We start from the raw sequence: 21,075 nt of genomic DNA, 5'->3' as shown, positions 1-21,075 counted from the left end.
ATAAGGATTTCAAGGCTATCTTGGCTATTGAGTACAAGGCTAGTCTGGGCTACAAAAAAGTATTCTCTATCAAAGCAATGAAGAGTGAATTAGCTTATATTTAAATTTTTATACCAAGAGTTGACTTAATATGAATTAGAATTTTTGGAATAAGATAGTACTGATTCTAACACCTTAGTTTTAAAAGCAATAATCTTCCAACATGCATAATTCATACTTAAGAGTGAGCTTTTCCTAGTTCCATAATTACTACTTCTGACCACTTGAATCTATTTAGTAGCATTCTGACTTTATTCACTATCTTTATTGATGAGGGGAGGTCAGCCGAGGAAGATCAGGCATTTCTCTACTTCTCTTAGGCACAAACAGCAATTATCAGTTTCTGGTTTCAAAATAATCCACAGGTGCTGTGGGATGTTCCCAAGTCCCATCTGCTCAGAGCTTTAAGCCTCAGGTGTCTCTGGCTCAGCATGGTCAGCCTCACTTTCTTTTCCTTTGAATTTTTTTTTTGGTTGATGTTTGAGACAGGATCTCTCTCTCTCTCTCTCTTACACACACACACACACACACACACACACACACACACACACACACGGTCAGCCTCACTTCCTTTTCTTCTGAATTTTTTTATTTGGTTGATGTGATCTTTTACACACACACACACACACACACACACACAGAGAGAGAGAGAGAGAGACAGAGACATAGAGACAGCCAGATAGACAGAGACAGACAGAGGGAGGCCAGAGGGTGAAGTCAGTGTTTTTCTTAATTGCTTATCCCTCTTATTTCTTGAAACAGTCTCCAAGCGAACCTGGAGCTGGTTGATGAGGGTAGTATGGCTGCCATAGAGCCTCAGGAGTCCTCCTGCTTGTACTTTCCATTTCTGGGCTTACACCTGATTTCCATAGAAACTTTTAATTCAGTTGTTCCTTTGATTCTTGTTGGATAGCCTCGGTACTTCTATTACCTTTGCCAGAGATGACAGGGACAACCTTAGTTGTGAATATTTGGTGATTTATGAAAATTTGGAACCCAGTTTCCCCAGAATCCAGGGATAGAGGCCATCACCTGTTGACCAGTTCTAAACTCAGCTGCATTGTCACCACTCCGCATATGGAGAAGTTGGCGAAGAACTAACTTAAAACCGTGGCGTTTTCTTTCTTTGAAAGCCTCACTAGCTACTTCCACATAGGTCATCCCATCCTTCCCGAAGAGTCTTTTCTTTCTTCCAACTCACAAGGGGGTGACATTCGCAGTGACATGTATGGAGCTCCAGGAGTCAGAGAATTAATGCACCTCAAAGCAAGATGTAGAATAAGACGGTGAAAAAGTCCACTCCTCTGAGAGGCTCTCACTGTAATGTGTATCCCAGGCTGGTCCCAATACTTCCCATGCCTCATCCTTGTAAGTGCTGGGTTTACAGGCATGAAACCCCATTCCTGGCTGTAAACCTTTTTAAGTTAATGTTTCATCTTTGCCGGCTGCTAGAATTCTTCTCCAACACTTAGTTACAATATCTTTAAAATGCTTAGAATCCATCTTGTATAGTGAGGCAGGTCTTGGGGCATGCTCTTTCATTTCTGACTTAAGTTTAAGAGGTGGTCTTCCAGTTGCATGCTGGGCCTTCAGGATGTATGTCAATATTTACCCTAAGACCCAGCATTACTGCTGATGCTCTGTTTGCATTTTCTATACCCAAGGACCTTGGGCTTTATTTAATTCTTTCTTTAAAAAAAAAAAAAACTTGAACAGTTCCTTCTGAAGTTAGATCCCTCCCAAAGCATCTGGATGAAGCTGTCATTTCTAATTTTTTTTGCCTTGAAATTCCTCTGGTCCAAATCTCACCAGATAGAGGGAGCTCTGGGCTTATGTTTGGGAATCAGGCTTGGATGCCTTTGCACCCCCTGCTTTGCCTAAGAGTTGAATCTAGTACAGGACTCAACCAGACAGGAACAATAAGGCTGAAGAGATGATTCAGTCACTAAAGAGATTGACTCATGTAAAAAGCTTGGTTTGATGGGCTACACTTGTAATTCCCATAATGGTGAGATGAGAGACAGATATGGGCAACTCCCTGGAAGTTTCATGGCCAACTAGTGTAGACTACTTGGTCAAGTGTCAGGCTAGTGAGAGACTCTGTCTCAAGCAAAAGATGTAAGGTACATGAGGAATGAAGCCTATGACTTCCACTTCCATGCACATGTGCGGTGTCCCCCAACACGAACATGTACATGTGGGCACACACACTAACACACACTAAAAATTAAATAGAAGGAAATTGTATGCCTAAAAATAATGATGTCCTGATTTCCTGGAGGCAACGCTGATAATTCCCTATTATTCTTGGACCTTGAACGAGTGAAGATTTTGTGTTTGTGAATAGACACCCTCAGACAGAGAGAATTGCCATAGAAACAGTGAAGGATGCAGAACCTTTGTGGAGTCCAGTACTTACTAAATGAGTTCATAGAAGAGAGCCAGGAAAACCACTTATAACAGGTTGAGTAATGGAAGGCATTTCTCATTCTGTTCACTATTATCTGCTAAATGCCTCCTTTTTGCAAGGACTGCTTGAAGAACTCAGGGCTTGAATTGAATAGACAGTGAGGCAGAACTCCTGATTTTAAACAGGGTCATATTTCACATAAGATGGCCTACAAGAACATGTGATGATAAACGGTTATATGTCAAGTGAGAGCTCATTAAATAATTGCTTTCCCAATTCTTTCTGGTTGCAATATAGATACACATGCAATGTTTATGGATTCGCTGGCATTGAAAACATTATATTTGTCAAAATAATCACTTGTGTCTAAAAACTAGTTGTTCATGTGAAGGGAAACCACATCATGTGTAGAAAGTCAGTTTATGAAAAGGAAATAATGGGGGCTGGAGAGATGGCTCAATAGCTAAGAGCACTTGCAGAGTGGAAGAGTTTGCTTGGTTCCCAGACCTACGTGGTGGCTCAAAAGAACTGTTTCAGAGGATCTGATGCCCTCTTCTGGCCTTTGTGAATATGTGCACACGTGGTACACAGACATACATTTACTCACATATACACACACACATAAAAATACATCTTTAAAAAGGAAAACAAACAAAGAGGAAATGTTTGAACTTAGCAGCTTAGAGAAATGTGTTTACAAAATTTAGGATCTTATGAGACTAGGCTGTTTTCTTCCTGTTTCCTCAAATATATTCTTTTTCTTCTCCAAAAGTATGGCATGGAAAGAGCATGACTTTCTTGTCAGAGTTCTAATCCTAATACAAGCTATAGAGTCTTTTGAGGAAGGTGTCACAGCTGAGGAAATGCCCTCCTTGAGATCTGGTTGTAAGGCATTTTCTCATTTAGTGATCAATGGGGAAGGTGGGTGGTCCCATCCCTAGGCTTGCTGGTCCTGGGTTCTATAAGAAGCTGGGCCCAGCAAGCCAGTAAGCATCTCCCCTCCATAGCTTCTGTGTCAGCTTCTGCCTCTGGGAACCTGCCCTGTCTGATTTCCTGTCCTGACTTCCTTCAGTGATGAACAGTAATGCTAAAGTGTAAGCCAATTAAATACTTTCCACCCTAACTTGCTTTTTCAGTCATGGTGTTTCATCAAAGCAAAGAAACCCTATCTAAAACAGTAGCCAAGTGTGGCTTTGCATACCATCCCTTTATGAAGCATGGAGCAGGGGTTGTAGTTCTGTTTTCAGAATCTGGTTCATGGTTGGAACAAGACTTCTGCACTAGCCATGATTCTCAAGGGGATCAGAATCAGTGGATGAATATATATGAAACTAGGGTTTATTAGGTTGGCTTACATGATTTGGGGCTAGTTCAACGGTGGTGGTCTCACACTGGAGAAGCTGCAAACCTGGTAGCAGCTTAGTTAATGAGGTTGGGTGTGATTGAGGAAGACATTGACATCATTCCCTGGCCTCCCACTTCCCTAAATACTCCACTTAGATGGAGTTCATCACTCAGTGTGAAGTCAGTGACTAGAAGGTTGTATGACTGTCATGACAGTTACCCACTACACTAGATTTACATCCTTTAGCCAATGGCATTCAGTGTTCTTCCCCAAGACCTAGCACACCCAAATGTTTACATTACCTGGTATCTCACTATCAAGTTAGCTGCGCCTGTCTACAGAGGCATGACCAAAAGGCTGTATTTTAATTAGAAATAAGCCTGAGCATTAGAGACATAGAGGAATCTGATAGCAAAATCCTAATTGAATTATAAAGCTAGATGTAGCCACACACACCTGAAATTCCAGAGGAAGGCTAAGTGGGGACAATGAAGAGTTCAAGACCAGCATGGACTACATACTGAATTTTGACCTTATCAAGACATAATCACAAACAAAACACAAGTGTTTGATCCAAGCAGGCACTTGCCCAAGAAACCAACCCCTGATCTACAATAAGCAAGAAAGGCAGCCATTCTATTATGTAGCTCATGCTTGTAGGAAGCCAGGCTGTTGTCTCTACTGACAACCTTGGAAGGTAAATAATAGCTTTCTAAAAATATATTCTTTAAAAATTACCAAATAGGTTTCATTATGATACCTGCATATACACTTGATTTATATTCTCTTTATGCATGTTTTGACCCCTTCCTATGCATGTTCTGATCCCTTCCTATGTTGACTCATCCTATTGGGCTCCCTCCTCCCCTCAAACCCAATTCTGCTTCCGTGTCACATATGTTCTTGGTATTCTTCCACCCCACAGTCTTTAACCCCTTCCTGTTTCATGACCTACACACCTAAAAGAACTGAAATCTAAATGAGAAACAAGTGTTGTCTTTCTGAATCTTATTTTTAACATGATTACTTCCAGTTCTGTCCATTTCCCTGCAAATACTATGCCTTCATTTCTTTATTGCTGGGTAAAATCCCATCCTGTCTATGTATCATATTCTCCTTATCCATTTGTCAACCGATGAACACCTAGGTTGATTCCATTTCTAAGCTATTATGAATATGCAGCTATAAACACAAATACACTCCAAGAATAAATCTTTTTTGATCATTAAATCCATACACATAGCCAAGAGCTGAAAAATTATTCCACTTCCTTAGTGTGGTAGTTTGAATGTAATTGGCCCCCATAATCCCATAATCTCATAGGGCGTGTCACTAATAAAAGGTGTGGCTTTTTTGGAGTGGGTATGGCCTTGTTGGAGGAAGTGTGTCATTGTGGAAGGTGGGCTTTGAGGTTTCATGTACTCAGGATACTGCCCAATGTGTCAGTCAACTTCCTGTTGCCTACAAGACAGTAGCCATGTCAGCTCCACCCTACATGCTGCCATGCTTTCTATGATGGTCTAAAACCTTGAACTGTAAGCGAGCAGTTCAACTTATTTAGTAATGAAGTAATTGATTACTTATTAAATGTTTTCTTTCTGAGGGTTGCTGTGGTCACAGTGTCTCTTCAAAGCAATAAAAACCCAAACTAAGACATAGCCATCAGGAAAATGCAAATTAAGACTTTGAGAGTCCATCTCATGGCAGTTGTAATGGCTACTTACAATCCATAATAAATGGTAACACATACTGGTGAGGACATGAGGAAAAGAGAACCCTTATTCGCTGCTAGTGAGTGTGTAAACTGGTGCAGCTATTATGGACATTAATGTGGGTGTTGCTCATAAACTAAAAACAGAATGAGAACCAGCTAAACACGAATGCTGCAACAGTAAGTTGTTTAGGCCAGGCAGGATTTAGCCAGTAGGTTCTCTAATCTTTGTCCTTAATATCAGACGAAGTCAAACATGCACTTCCAATCATTCACATAGGTTGTCCCTTTCTAACTGCTGGTAATTAGTAGAGTTCCACTTCTTCATGCCAAGCAGCACCAAATGGGGCACACCTGCACCTTGCCTTCCTTTGCATGCCAATGTATTTGCATTCCTTGGCCTGCCTTAGAGGCTCTGCCAAAAATGCAAGTGGTTTTGGGATGATAAAGGTCAGACTTAGCAGCATTTGCTTCACTGCTTGGTTGCCCATTATTTGCACAGCACTGCAGGTCTCGTAGGGTGTTAGGCTTCCAAATCATCCCGACTGCTGTTCTTCATTACTAAATAAGTATTTATGGCAGGTGTGGTGGCACACACCTGTAATCCCAGCACTTAGGAGGCCAGGACTGCCAGGCAACAGCAGCAAATACTGGCCTAACATATTAATGCCCTTTGACTGGATGGCCAAGCCATTCTATCCGTCTGCATAGTGTCTACCCCTAGCCCATGTTTAAGTTTTCAGGCAATGTCCTCCTTGTGTGGCTCAGGTTGGCTGGGTATTTCTATTTGACCAAGGCTGGCACTGAACTCAGAATCATGCTTCTGTCTCCTGAGTGCTGGCATTGCAAGACAAACATGCCATCACCCTGTTTAATGGATTTAAGTTGGCATGTTCCTGGGAATCTTCACAAGGGAGAAGAGACCAAAGAAAGGACCAGTGCCTGGTGGTTGGTCATACACCATTTGGACTAAGAACCTGGGGAGGGATGACAAACGGGACAGTGGAGATCTAGGATTGGGCAGTATAAATTCCAGCAATATCCTAAGGGGGAGGGTAGAAGCCCGTGGGATGCCATGGAATGTATGCACAAGTGAAATGAGCTATGGTTTCCAACTGAATTTTGCATCTGTTCATGAGCCCATGGCACTTGGTGTTCCTCACCAAGTCTGGGATGACAAAGTTTTACGTCAGGGACATTACAGTTCCAATTCCCATTCTCTGGTGATTGAGTTAATTTCCATTGGCACGTGAAGGACGTTCTTACCCAAACATTCCTTATGGCTTGTTGTGTAGAAGATAGGTCCTTAGGCAATTTAAGCTTGAAGTAATCAACAGACCCACTTGGCATATTTCCCTCGAGTTTCGTTACCATCCTATTCTATAATAAGAAGTTTAAAACAAAGAATTGGGCATTGAAGTACAGAAGGAAAAAAAAAAAAAAAAAAAGAAAAAAAAAAAAAAAAAAAAAGAAAAAAGGAAGAAAAGAGAAAAAGATGAAGGTGCCCTGCCAGAGGCTGCCACCCCCAGGAGGAGGGTAGCAGCCTGGACACTTAGCAATTGGAACTGGCATCGGATGAGATGCTGCTGTGCAGTCAGCGCCTTGGTGTTGAATCAGGTGCTGTGGGCCATGGTACTGTCAGAGTGGGATGTCAGAGTGGGAACTGGATGCTAGCCGTGCTATAACAAGCACTTGAAACTGCTGTTAAAAATCACTTGTGCCCACAAGGGGACTTAAAGCAAGACAGATTGGCATCTCTGCCTTTGTTTCTACCTGTCTCTTTGAGGCTCAGGTTCCTGCTTGACTCTATAGAGGCACATGAAGCATTCAGTGTCTCATTCCTGGTAAAGCTGAGATACAAGGGTAGGTCATTATCTTAAACTGGCAAGTCACCTTGGAGTTCCAGAAGGACAAACAAGACAGTCTGGTTCCTACCCAAAATGAGTTCAATTCTCTCCGACGGTGAGGTTGCATCCTGTAATCATGTTGTAAGAACCACAGACCAAACTCCTTTACACAAGGGCAGGAACTTGAGACCACCTCGAAGAACTGGACCCAAGATGGTGATCCTCGAGAACACCTTGACTGAGTGCTTATCTGTGCAGACTCTTGCCCTGTCCTGGTTCTTGCTATTTAAGCCTAGCTTCTATCAGTACCTTGAAGATGCTGGGCATTCCTGGATTGGATCCCTTTACAACGTGGGCACAATAAATCAATCTCTTTTTTTTTTTTGTTTTTTTGCCATTTCTTCTCTCTTTAGTTGCTGCATTAGGAAGGGTTGCCACCAAAGCCCTTCTCTGAAGTGATACCTCGGGCTGTTTTGGTAATGTTGGGAACACTAAACTGGTGGAACAGCCATGAGGACAAAGGAATGTGAACAAAGAGGAAGGAAGCATGTGAAAGGCCTCTGAACTCTGGCCTTCCCTTTCATCTCTACTGAGGTATCTCAGAAAGAAGCTGGTTGGCACTGGAGAAATGAGGTTTGTTCAGCCCCAAGTGAATGCCAAAGGCAGGTATGACTGGACTCCTGTATCCAGGGGAACAGTAGCTGACCCAACAGAGGTAAAAAAATATTCAGGGAAGTTGAGTGTGGTGGCCCCATTTTTAATCCCAGCATTGGGGAGGAAGAGGCAGGCAGATCTTTGTGAGTTTGAAGCCAGCTTGGTTTCCATAGCAAGTTCCAGGCCAGCCAGGTCCACACAGTAGGTCTTATCTCAAAACAAACAATTCAGGGATGAAAGTTGTGCCTGTATTGAAGGTGTTGACTTTCACATTATGACCCAAACAACATAGCATAAGGATGATTTCTGTATCTGTGCTGGATTCAGCACTTTCTCCCCTCCCCCCAATACAGGGTTCCTTGTAGCTTTGGAGCCTGTGCTGGGACCAAAGGTGTACATCATGGCTCAGAGCAGTTTTAATCTGGGGATGATGCACACACTGTAGCACTATCTATTAGGGTGCTTATGCATTCTTATACATGGTATCCCCCCCAGAATTCCTAAAACAGGGCCTTTCCCCATACCTAAGGACCACCATATACAGAGGGAAAATTTGAATTTGAGAAGGCAGAGCTCAGTATCTGCTACAGATCACCCATGGATCACAGCCCACACACAAACAATGCTTCTAAATATAACAACCCACTACCATAAGAAATTCATCTTTATTTATCCTTAATAAATTGCGAATGTCTGTGGTACAAAAAGTATCTTCAAAGTAAGCAGAATCGCAGCTGGTACAGGATCAGTTTCTAGGAGACTGGGTCCATCTCTTTGGTCATAGGCCTACCTGAGTATTCTTGACTGGATAGCACAGTCAACATATAACTCACAGAGCTGAGGTCAAACAACAGATGAAGTCTACAGAAAGGCAAGTCCTTTCCTTATCAATGGTAACAAAATGTCAGAAGTCCTCAGCACACAACTCCACACAGACAGATGTACAGACAGTTCCACGTGTTGATTACTTAGGGTCTAGTCAGTGCTAAATTCTATCGAGCTGTACCCTAAGAGATGGTAATTGTTCTTAACCAACACAAGGAACCTTTTGTGGTTTAATCTTACATGTCAGTATATTCTCAATTAATGGTCAGTCTTTTGACAAATTACTATTTGCATAAGGTTGTATTACTAAATAAAACTAAAATTTTTTCAAAGTGTAAAAAAACAGAAAAGTATATGAAAACAGATGTTTATTACAGAACGTTAAAAAATATCCCAAGTGACTGCATTAAATAAACAAAAACCACACTACCACAGATGAGAAAGACCCAGCAGCATGCAGACAGTTCAGGCTGTAGAGGCATATCTGCTCCTGGTGAGTCACTTCTGTAAAGTTCTCAAAAATTTGAGTCTGAAGTGAATGTATGAATTGGCTTGACATGATTCAAAAAGTAGATTATAAATTTAAGGGCAGTTATACAATGGCAAAAATGAGTTTCTAACAGTCATTCCAGGACAATTACTAGAGGGGTGTACATATGTGTCCTGTCTGTGTGTACATACACACAAATCAAAAACAGGTCAAAAATCTAGGGAGTGGCATGTGCCCACACATTTGAAAGCCCTCAAGAATACCATTAAAAGGATGTATAACATCCATTACACATCTGTTTCAAGAACAGCATTATTTCCAAAATTATGCATTTCTTTACAGGTAAACATTGGAGTATTAACCACAAGGATGACTTCAAACCATGGTGTGCTCACAGGCAGCTGCTGTATCTGAGGCATCCATTTTAATCTTGGGGCTTTAAGAACATCTTCTTTGTTTTAATGGGTTTTATATTTCCATTTTCATCTTCTTCGTAATTGGCTCGGTCCCTCTTCTTGGCAAACTTTTTTCCAATTGTTCCCACCAAAGTCTCATATCTGTTAGGATGATACACAGCACAATTTAACTTCAAATAAAAAAGTAGGAATCAAGGCTTGCCAAAAGCATCAAGCCAAATACAACAAGAAAAACAAAATTTATGATGAAAACAGATTGTGTGAGTTAAAAATGCACACAGCTGGCTAAGGATGATTAAATCCTCTACTGGTTTTGCTTCTGTACCGCCCCCCCCCCAACCCCAGAGAAGTATGTTTGCAGTCACTGGAGGGAGTGCTGGAACAGAGCCCTCATGGCCAGCATGGCCCAGCATGAAGCCACTGGGGCCATTAGGAGCAGGCAGCGTGCACATCTCCCCACTGTGCACTAGGTTTAAAGCTCCATAGATCGCGCAGTCAGGTCTCCAGGAGAATGCTACAACAGCTCCTAGAGCATAGTTACCTTCTTGCCATTTCTTCATCCGACACATCCACCTCCACTGTCTCGTCTTCTTCTGCAGCTGCTTTGTTCTTAGAATTCATCTGAAGCATTAACTTCTGAAAAATACATCAGTGCTGGCCATCAGGGAGGCCTGGGGAGGGCTGGTGTCAAGGTTGTCTTCTGACAGAGAAACTGAGTCACAGAACCCCTTGAGACTAGACAAAACTCACGAGGGGTTCTGTGCAAAGCTTCTTGCCACACAGCTGGGAGTGCTAAGAACAGCTGGCTCAGTGTCAGGTAAGCCAACATTTAGATCACCCACCCTACCTGTCACTCATAAAGGGGGCACACAGCTAACAGTGAGAGGAGAAAGAAAAAGTTTAAAAAAAAGAGAAGGGCTCCCCTCAATGTTCCAGAACACTTCTCCTTCATCTCTCTCACAAGACTCTACTGATAACTGATTTTCTGACACTTTTAAACAGTAGTTTCTGTGTAACAAGGGGGGGGGGGGCAGAGAGAGGGTTGAGAAAGTATTCACAGACATGTACAGGACTGATGAAAACCTCTGCAGAGAGAGAACAGAGTCCATGTTGGAGTCCAGTGACTCTGGTCATTTTCTGACCATCTCTCATACCAAATTCTGAGGTGTTACACCTGAACTTTCCCACTGAGGAGGCACTTTGGGAGGCTTGCTCACCTAAGCACCATTCTTTGAACAGATTCATAAACCCCAAATGTTTCTTTCCTTTTGCCTCAGTCTCCTGTCCATTTAAAGCTTAAAGGAGGCTGGAGCCGAGAAAATGAGTACTAAACACAAACATAAATGTGGACTCTGTATAAATATAACACTTTTCTATAATGCACATTCCACATATATTTCCTAAACAAACAAACAAACAAACACCGCCCCCTACAACCAACTTCCATCTTTAAAGAAAGTTCAGTGTGGGCTTAGGTGACTGGTTTTTTTTTTTTTTTTTTTTTTTTTCAGAAAAGTGATTCTCATCTGGGGATGTTTTACCCACCAGGGGACAGATGGCAATGGCCAGAGATACTATACTTTTTGTCATCACAGCTGAGTTGAAGGAAGCATGTGTGCTACTTACTACATTTAGAGGGTGGGGGCCAGAAGCTTGTGGGGTAGCCTATATAATCCTTTAACATCCAGGACAGCCAGGATATAACCAAGCCCCAGTGTTACTGCCTAGATTGAAGAACCCTGGCTGAAGTGGGACATGCTAAAGGTTTACAGCACACATCTGTGTGGACCACTTCACAAGAGGGCTCTCAACATGGGCATCAGAGTTCTTGTAAATGTGACATAGTAAAAGCATGCTTTTCTGTGACACTGAGTCAGGAGATTAAAGCAATAGCTGCCCAGTCACAACAACAACAACAAAAAAAACAATCTATTTAACAGCTTGGATTAAGACCCGTCCATTACTAAGTCAAACGATACCATTTTTAAGTAGTATTTTTTCCATTAAGAAAGAGACATTTACACATGCTGGAAAACAACTTCTCATAACAGCATCGTATGAATAGTCGTGACATTCCTGTAAAAGACTGAGTTGAAACTAACACAGTGGCAGCATCAGGGACTGTACACCGCTATATTAAATTACCCACTCAATTCTTCCATAAAACCAGACTGCCTCGCTGCAATTTCCTTAAATAGCTATGGCAATATTTTAAGACTTGTTATTTTTTATATAATGAGGAGAAATGGTACCTGGTGGGGAGAGACTGAAGCTCAATTATTGGTAGGAAAAAATTCAATTGTAAAAAAATTTAAAATGTGAAGCAATTATCTTTAATACCTCAACTTCAGGATTAAATCCTCTGAATGACATCCTTCCATAGAGGAGATCTTCACATAGTGAGAAGCTCTGCTCTTCTATGATCAAACTCCTGAGCAGAATAAGAAACCCGTATTAACAAACAGTGCATTTGCTTACAACCAAGCGCAGAAGCAGAGGTCAAGCTTGCATGAAAATCCATTTTCCAGGTCTCAGAGGGAGCAAGCAAGAGCACAGTGAGATCTTTAAACAGGGTTAGAAGTAAAAGCTGATTCAGCCAGCCAACAAGGGCACTGGGAGATAAGAGCCATAGGCTTAGGCATGGCTTCCTCCAACCTCTGCAAGTAATTACATCACACACAAACCTTAGAAATTCTTGAAAAACCTGAACTTTCCAAGGCAGAAGCAAAATACCTGACTCTTGTTTAACCTCAATGTTCATTAAATATCCAGGAGAGAACAACAAGCAAATCACAGCAAGGAAGAAACGTCAGGCCTGGGAAGCTCTCACAGAAGGCATGATTTGGTGGAGATCTTGGCTATAAACACTGAAGACTGAAGACTGGCCTTGATGGCTTATGAGTCTGCAGAGAAGGGGCTTGAGGTATCAGGAAAGCTAGACCAACAGGACTGGGAATAATACTTCAAAACAAACTGCAGCCACTGAGATGCTTGGCAAGTGAAAGCACAAACATCATGGGCACAACCGTTCTGGGGAACAGACCCCACAATGTCTGTCTCTAAGAGTGACCCAAATCCAAGGTGCACACATTCTCTAGCAAGCCAGCATAGGCCTGGCCTTGGACTCCTTCATGGGGTCCTGCTCTGCTTCTCATCAAGAACTACCCCCTCTGCCAATGATCACAGATATGCACAGGTGTGTCCAGGGGCTGGGGAACAGCTGGGAAGGAAAGAACCTCTGTTCTCGTGGGCATCCTGGTGCAAACATGGTGTCAGAAAAGAAAACATTTGTACCACATAGGGCAAAAACGCAGGTCATCCCATTCCAGGGGACAGCGGGAGGAATCACACTCAATTAGGACAATAGCCAAGAAGGCGAAACTGAACACAAACATTTCCACAAGAAACTACTGAAAGCATCAGGCTGGGACTGTGACAACTGGAAATGCCAAGTGAAGCAAGTTCTCCACCGGGAGCAGGGAGCAGAACAGAGGCCGGCTGATCAGCCTTGCTGAACTGAGAGGCAAACCCAAGTTCAGAATCACAGAGGTGGCTGGAATACATGGGCCAGAATGACAGAAAGAGACACAATGTAATCTGGGACCTGCTGCGAGGTCTCTGTGAATCTCTGGCTGAATATAAAGTTGCACAGTCACAGGGTGGGTGAGTCCACAGCTAATGACCAAATGCTCCAGGGAGGCCAGTGCCCTGGTGCAGCAGCTTGTGGCCACTGTGTTGATTACCACAAAGTCGGCAGCTTAAGCTGCTGTAAACTTAGGCTCTTGCAGCATAAATCCAGAGTCAAGTGCAAAACCAAGGCTGGAGCAGGACTGTAATCCTACAGGGACAATTATCTCTGGCCTCTCCTCTCGGGCTGGCAGTGTAGCCAGTATTACTCTCCAAGGGCCACACTACTCCAATCTGTGCCTCTGATCAAAGGCTTCTTTCTCCTTGGCCTCTCTTACAAGAGTTATGGTTGGTCCCCAAGAGTCCATGTGGTGGAGGCCTGGTGTCCAGTGAGGCCATGTGAGTGATGGAGTCTTTAAGATGTGCGGCCTAGTGGGAAGTCACCAGTGACACTGCATTCAGGGAGAAGAGAAACAAACAAACAAACAAACAAACAAAAAACATGCCTGGTTTCTAGAGTTCACTCTTATGAGAGTAGGTATCATAAAAAGCCTGAGCCTGACTTGAGTCCCTGGCTTCCCGCCTCAAGTTGCCACCTCTGACTCTCACAAATCCTTCGATACCAGGCTCTTATAGAGCTGAGCTGATACCAGTGCCATGCCCTTGATCCTCCAGAATTGTGAGATAGATAAATCTCTCTCCTTCTTAGGACACCAGCCTCAGGCAATTCATTACAGCAATGAAAACCAGACTAGCATGCAAGAAACCATTAAAAATAAATAAATAAATAAATAAAAATTTAGAATGTACCCTAGGCATTTATTATCTGGGGCAGGGGCATTTTCCAGCCTACAGTATTTTGGAAATAAAATATGTTCAGCCATATACAAACAACAAACACTGCAACCTATACAGAATGTGGGGGGAGGTGGGATATTTGAGGTCTGTCCAGCAAGAGAAGAGATCAACAGAGTCCTTTTGATACCCAGCAGAAAGGTCCAAGCCTTGAGTCTGGCTAATTTAGCCAGAGCAAAGATGAAAAACCCACTATAACCCACAGTAAGCTTCCTGACATGTCAGTCAACTGTCCAATGGAACAAAATCCAACACTTTATTAATGAAAGCAACTCAATCCAGAGAATCAGCAATGGTCACCCTCACACACAAATCACTAGACATGCAAGGGAGCAGGAAAAATAAGAGGTGATGTAGTTAGTTAAAAAGTAGTTTAATAATTATAAATGTATTACAAACAAACATTTATGGAACATGCCTCAGAATTTCAATGAAAATATGAATGCAAAAGAAATAAACAGGAAACCTGAATTTTAAGTGGAAAATGCAAGAGGTACCAGATATTAATTCTACAATCAAGAAAAAACAAACGAACAAACAACAACAACAAAAACCCCCAACTGTCTGAAGAAGGAAACTACCATGGACATGATGGGGACCACCATGACCTGGAGGCTGAGTCTGAGACTAGCATGGGCTGAAGAGTAAGACCCTGCTTCAAAGACAAAGGACAGTCCCACATCTGAGTTCTGTACTGAAAATCCTCTGGATAAGAATACTTCAGACCTCAGATCGTTTCACTGCTGAAAATACGGTCAGCACTCTAAAAACTGTATTATCAACTTAATATAAACTAGGAAAAGAGAGGAAGTATCAATACTTAGCAACTAATCTATGGCCCAAATCAAAGACATTATAAACAAGATACAGGGTACATTTTTATGAATATAGCCAAAAATTGTTAATAACAATTATGGAAATGGCACAGGTCTATAATCTCAGCACTCAGGAGGCCTGGGCCAGAGGATTGGGAGTTCAAGATCTTTCTCTCCTGATACACACATAAAAAAAATACATGGTTTTCATATTCAGAAATTAATTCCTGACATTTTAACAGAAAACAGTAATCTTTTTTTTTTTAATAAAAAGCAAAAATGTAACTTGCCCTTATATAACTAGGGAAAAGAAACTAACCCTGTTGATGAGAGGCATCTACCAAAACACATAGCAGGCTGTCCCTGGAATGGACAAATCAGTGCTTTTCTGAGACATCTGCTCTTATCACTTCTATTCAGTATGGGTGGTGTTAACCCATCAAATAATGCCAGAAAGGAAATGGAAGCTGGAGCTCAGGGATCCCCTGGGCTGCCTGTGCCCTCTAGCAGAGAATTAGTTCCTATACCATGCTCTTACCTCACAGCTTCCCTTCATGCCATGGGAATAAGATGGTGAAAAGTTATTTATGCCTTATTTTCCCAGGAAAAGAAACCCAAAAGTTATTTTCCTAGAACAGTATGTTGTATTAAAAAAAAAAAAAAAAACCCAAAAAACAAAAAAACAAACAAACCAAAAACCAAACAATATCCCAAATGAGGCAGACCTGTCCTTACCCTTTGGTAAACACCTGGGAGACTTTGTACAAACTCAACCAACACATAAAATGACTGCTCTTCATCAATGTTAGTCCCTTCTGCATACTCCTATTCATACTGTCCCTGGGCTTGTCATCTGTGCTAGTCTTCCTGCACATCCCTGTTTACACTGTCCTTAGCTTTGTCATTTGTGTTAGTCCCCTTGCACACTTTTACGTACACTATCTCCAGGGTCCATATGCTACTCCCTCCCCCTTGCCCACTCCTATTTATATTATCTCTTAGAATATCTCCATCTTGATCAATATTTTGGACCTGTAAGAAGCACACAGATTAAAAAAGTCACTTCTTGCCAGGTGTTGGTGGTGCATACCTTTAATCCCAGCACTCAGTAGGCAAAGGCAGGAAGATCTCTGTGAGTTCAAGGCCAGCCTGGTCCACAGAGCTAGTTCCAGGACAGGCTCCGAAGCAATACAGAGAAACCCTATCTCAAAAAAAAAAAAAAAAAAAAAAAAAAAAAAATCACATCTCTGGGGAAATCTGGACTTTCTCTTCCCAGGAGAACATGAGAATATGTCACCATCCTAAAGGACCAGATAAAGTAAAAATAAGTAAATAAACGAAATAAAAAAGAACAACAAGGCTAACTAAACTGCAAATTAAAATTAACAGGGGGAAAAGGGAAAGACATATGTACCTAAAAACAGTAGGTGAAACATTCAGCCATTTGACAAAAGTATAAGTAAATAACAAACCATGCTGAGGTAAGAAAATGAACAAGCTAAAATGCTACACAACTTCCAGGGTTTAGACAGAAAAAAAAAAAAAAAAAAAAAGAGGTGAATCTACCACTGTCCAACTCAAGATTCTTCCAAGTATTAGACAGGCTTGGAAGCAGAACAAAAACTACCTCAGGTATTTACCTAGCTTCTGTATCTCCAGGCAGTTGGCTCCAGGCAAAACAACCCTCTTAAGATGCAATTCCTCAACATCAAAGGACACAACCATGCTGGGTACACTTGGGTTTTTTCTGTATTTAACTAAGGTAAATGAAATGCTTAGCTTAGGACACACTACCAATACAGCAATGTTTGTGACAGGAATGGCATTCAGTGTAGTACTGATTCAAACAAACAAACAAACATCCCCTGACCTGCCAAAGGACTATTACAGAAACAAAGCTGGGGAGGCCTAACCATATAACCCACCTTTGGGCCTTTGTTTGACTCCATGTGGAACACACACAGGTAAACAGTTTTCAGAAGAAAAGGAAGCATTGCACTAGAAGGATGAGTCAGCTTTAAAGGGCTTTCCAAACCACAAACCCCAATAAACCTACTCTTTCTCCTTGAACTCCGGCAAATCCAGGTACCAGTGCTCATCGCTGATCATCTTCTTTTCCTCCTCTTCTAGTTGTTTCTTGGTTTCCGAGTCCAGGCCTCTTTGCATGAACTGTCAAACAAAACCGAGCAGTGTCAGTGCTCTTGCTTATCTGTACCATGGGTACACAGGTCACCTGGAAGATAAGGAATTCAGGAACAGTCCTCTGAATATCAATGAACCTAGACTTGTCTTAGCTTTCCAGACTCCCTTGTGGTTCATGGTTGCCCCTTATATTCTTGGTGTAATCCTAACTGCACTGTATCTTCCATTTCTTCTCAGCAGAAACTTTAAGGCACATATCTACCCTGGAGAGAACAGAACACACTATGGCTGTGAATAAAGTATATCTAGATTTAGGAAGAAGTACAATTTTGACTTCAGTCTCAGGACACATTCTAGAACTAGCAATTTCATTCCCCTCACTTAAAACTGAGGATCCAGAGCAGACGCACGGTGGCTCTTTATGTTCTACAGTTTACTAGGGCATAGTCATGTTGATTCAGTTCTGGGCAATACTAGAAGAGCTCAGTAGTACATGGGTCCTCTCTGGCCTACTATAATATTTATTATCTTGCCCCTTATAAAGCATACCAAGTCCTGCCCTAAGATCCAGAAAAAGAACCCAAAACACAAAAAACTACCATCTCTACCCAAACTGTCATCCTGGCAAATCTTCTACCCACATTCTTCTCTCCCACAAGAACTCCATCTTAAATAGCTGTCCCAGCCAGAGGAACTCAAGAATACTGATGGACCTGGGGTAAAGGCACTTGTTTCCAAGGCTGACAACTTGAGTTTGATCCTCAGGACTCACTTGGAAGAGAAACAACACTGGTAACTTGCTTATATGTGTCATGGCACACACACAAAAGAAATAATGTAATAATAATAATAATAATAATAAAAAGGACTGGAGAGATGGTTCAGTGTTTAAGAGTACTGATTGCTTTTCTGGGGGAGACAGGTTCGACTCCTAGCCCCTACACTGGGGCTCACATCCCTCTGTTACCCCAGTTATAGTTCAAGGGGTTCTAACATCCTATTTTGGGCTCCAGACACTCATGTTGTGCAGACATACAAATAGGAAAAATACCCATACACAGAAAATAATTTAAAATTTTTAATTAAGAAATACCGAAGACAAGTGAGTCAGGATTAAACATTCAATGCTCTCATACTTGCCCTATTAGTTCTACCTGAACAGCCACCCTAGCTGTGGTTCCCTAAGCACCTTTGCTCCATGCCTTCTCCTAGTACACTACTCTAGTTGGGCACAATATCTCCTGTCCCACCAGTTAGGTCTTTGGCAATATAGCTGCTAATACAAACAGAACATGGGTAATGCTCTCCCACATACCTGTCATGTTCAGTTGTATCTTGTTCACTTGGGTGAGGAGAAATAATTGCTTTAATTATTTTCAAGCTAAGAGGCAGATCGTTAGTGTCCACCCTGACTGCTTAGCACAGTCGAATTTGCCTTATTCCAAAAGCTAAGACTACTCAGTGCTTCCTAGGTCCACTCCATTTCTCTGCAATTAGTATGATTACAAACTGCTAAAACTGGTAAAGACTCAAACTTTGTTCACATACAGAAAGCAGTACTTCCCAGACTAAATTAGGGGTAACTTGCCCTCCCTCCTTCCTCATTCTGCTAACTCCCGGCTGCAGTCCAACTCTACTGCATTCTAAGCTTCCAAAGAAAGCTTAATCCCCGGCAATCAACATAGTATTCATTCATATCTTATTTCCTTTTCTTGGAAAGGACACTGCACTTACTGACAGCCCACATGTTAAAAAGGTTTAGCTTAATTAACCACCTTTAAGATAGTGGGAAACTGATACCACCCATCAGTAACAGTATGTTAAATTCTGACCTTTTCCTGTGCTAGCCATATGTAACAGGAGACTCATGGGGCAATGGGCCACCACTCCCAGAAAGCCACATCATCATAGGGGTAAAGGACAGAAACTCTACATTGTACTACGTGGCTAAACTATACCGTTTCATAGGCAGGGCAGCTGTCTGTGTTAAATACATTTTTATAACATTGTTGAGTGAGGCGTTTAAGTCAAGCGCTACCTGTGTGTTCAGTGACAGGTGGCAGAGACTATAAGCAAAGGCTCTGGAACCAGATGACCAATCTTTTTAAGCTGTTATTTCTGTTTCAGATACCTCAGGTGTCATAGGAGATGACTATAGCTCCTTCAAATGTTACCATATGAATTAAGTGGTTTATTATATATGAAACAAGAACAATGTCTGGATGTTGGAAGGACTATAATATTTTCTATATAGTCTCATCTTAATTCATGTTAATTTCACGTGACTTTAACCTCACTCTTCTTTTCAGACTGTAGTTAGGTTGATTCAGGTTTCTGTTATCTTTTTGACACTTTGAGATGGCCACAAACTTGCTAAGCAGCTGACAGTATTGGAATTACAAATCGGTACCACCAAGCCACTAACTACTGCTGGTTCAAATTCAAATTTAAAAATCATGGGGCTGGAAAGTTGGCTCAGTGTCTAAGAGCACTTCTGGTTCTTGCAGAGGTCTCAGTAACCACACCTAGCAGCTTTCAGGGGTCCCAATTGTTTCTTCTGGTCTTTCTAGGCATCTGAACACACATGCTGTATATTAAAGGCATACATAAAGAAAAATAAGCATAAACCTTTTAAAAAATTTGAGTTTTAAAAGTTGATGGACAACTCATTTCACCCCACTTAAAATTTTCTTCATTCCCACTTCAATGGCAATCAATCTTCATCCAGAACACAGGATCTTTTAGCTGGTCTTTCTGACTGTAAGTTTATATGTTGTGGGGCTGGGCTTCTCTCTCACTAATTATTATCCATAGCACAGTTAGCGTAGCCTTGATATAGGTAACAACTCATGAGACTATTCCTGGGCTCAACAGTTTCCTTACTGTTCATGAGACAATGGGGAACAAAACTTCAGTCTGGGTCACAAAGTTCCTTGGATGTTATGACCACTAATTTTTCCAGACTAGTTCTATGCTCCTCATCTTTCAGAGGTCCGAGCTACCTTTTGTTCTTGGAAATGTTCGTAATTTTCTTTTCTCCCTCTCAGACTTCTGAACTCACTTACCCTAGTTTAGGACACTACCTGAGATCCTTTTACGTTGTTTCTTTTTAAGAACCACTTCTCGCCAGACGCCTAAGTTCCCAGCCGGCCCTAACACTTCAGCAGTCACCGCAGGTTCTTATGTTTGTGCAAGCTCCGTCCCCACAAAGGGCTTCGGGCAAGTCTACTTAATCATAATCTCACCCCAGGTGCCCAATGGCTCGTAATCTGAACGAATGAATGGATGCGAGGGCCGCGGCCATTCAGGGCCAATCTGAGGTTCAGTCTGCCCGTCGCCTCGGCCAGAGTCACTCCGGGCCATCTCGGAGCTCAGCCGCGCCGTCCGACACCCCAGCAACCCCCAAGCCCCGCACCTTCATGCGCAGCAGGTTCTTGGATAACTTAGTCTTGCGCTCAGACGCCATGTTGGGTACACTTCCAGAGGCTCCGGCGCCACGGCGCTTGCGCACTGTCAAGCGCGGAGCGTGACGTCTCACTAAACGTGCCCCGCCTCTCGCCACGTCGTCTTCCCTTGCCGCAGCTCTTAGCCCCACCTCACACCTTTGCCCTGCCCCCGATTGGCCACACCCTGCCGCGTTACCCCGCCCCAGCACCTGGTCTTGCCCCGCCCACGTGCCCTGCGCTCTGGGTTTGCTTTAGCTTCTCTCGCTGGGCTCCTCTGAGAGCGCGTCTCTCTGTGGTAAGAACTCGGGCTGCCGCGGGAGGCGAGGGCCTACCTCAGGAAGGCAGGTTAAGGGGAGGCCGCTGGAGCTGTGGTCGGGGCCTCCGAGCCCCGCGACTCCAGGGGACCCTCTAAGCGCCCTGTCTGTAGGGTCCTTGCTGATAAACCGCTGAGGT

At 42.6% G+C, this 21,075-nt stretch overlaps 1 protein-coding gene across 1 annotated transcript; it reads right to left on the bottom strand.

Moving 5' to 3' along the window:
- Positions 1–8,652: 8,652 nt before the first annotated feature.
- On the bottom strand, positions 8,653–20,727 carry Mphosph6 (M-phase phosphoprotein 6). Its single transcript, XM_051201438.1, has 5 exons — positions 20,592–20,727; positions 17,091–17,203; positions 12,078–12,168; positions 10,279–10,373; positions 8,653–9,878 (listed from the first exon to the last, which is right to left on the bottom strand). Exons 1-5 carry the CDS (start codon positions 20,640–20,642, stop codon positions 9,746–9,748), a joined length of 483 nt encoding a protein of 160 aa, XP_051057395.1. The 5' UTR covers positions 20,643–20,727; the 3' UTR covers positions 8,653–9,745.
- Positions 20,728–21,075: the final 348 nt, after the last annotated feature.

This window comes from Phodopus roborovskii, unplaced genomic scaffold, assembly GCF_943737965.1.
Source record: "Phodopus roborovskii unplaced genomic scaffold, PHOROB, whole genome shotgun sequence".
NCBI classification, from domain to species: Eukaryota; Metazoa; Chordata; class Mammalia; order Rodentia; family Cricetidae; genus Phodopus; species Phodopus roborovskii.
The sequence above is the reverse complement of the archived record's forward strand: the minus strand, read 5'-3'. Positions and strand labels throughout refer to the sequence as shown.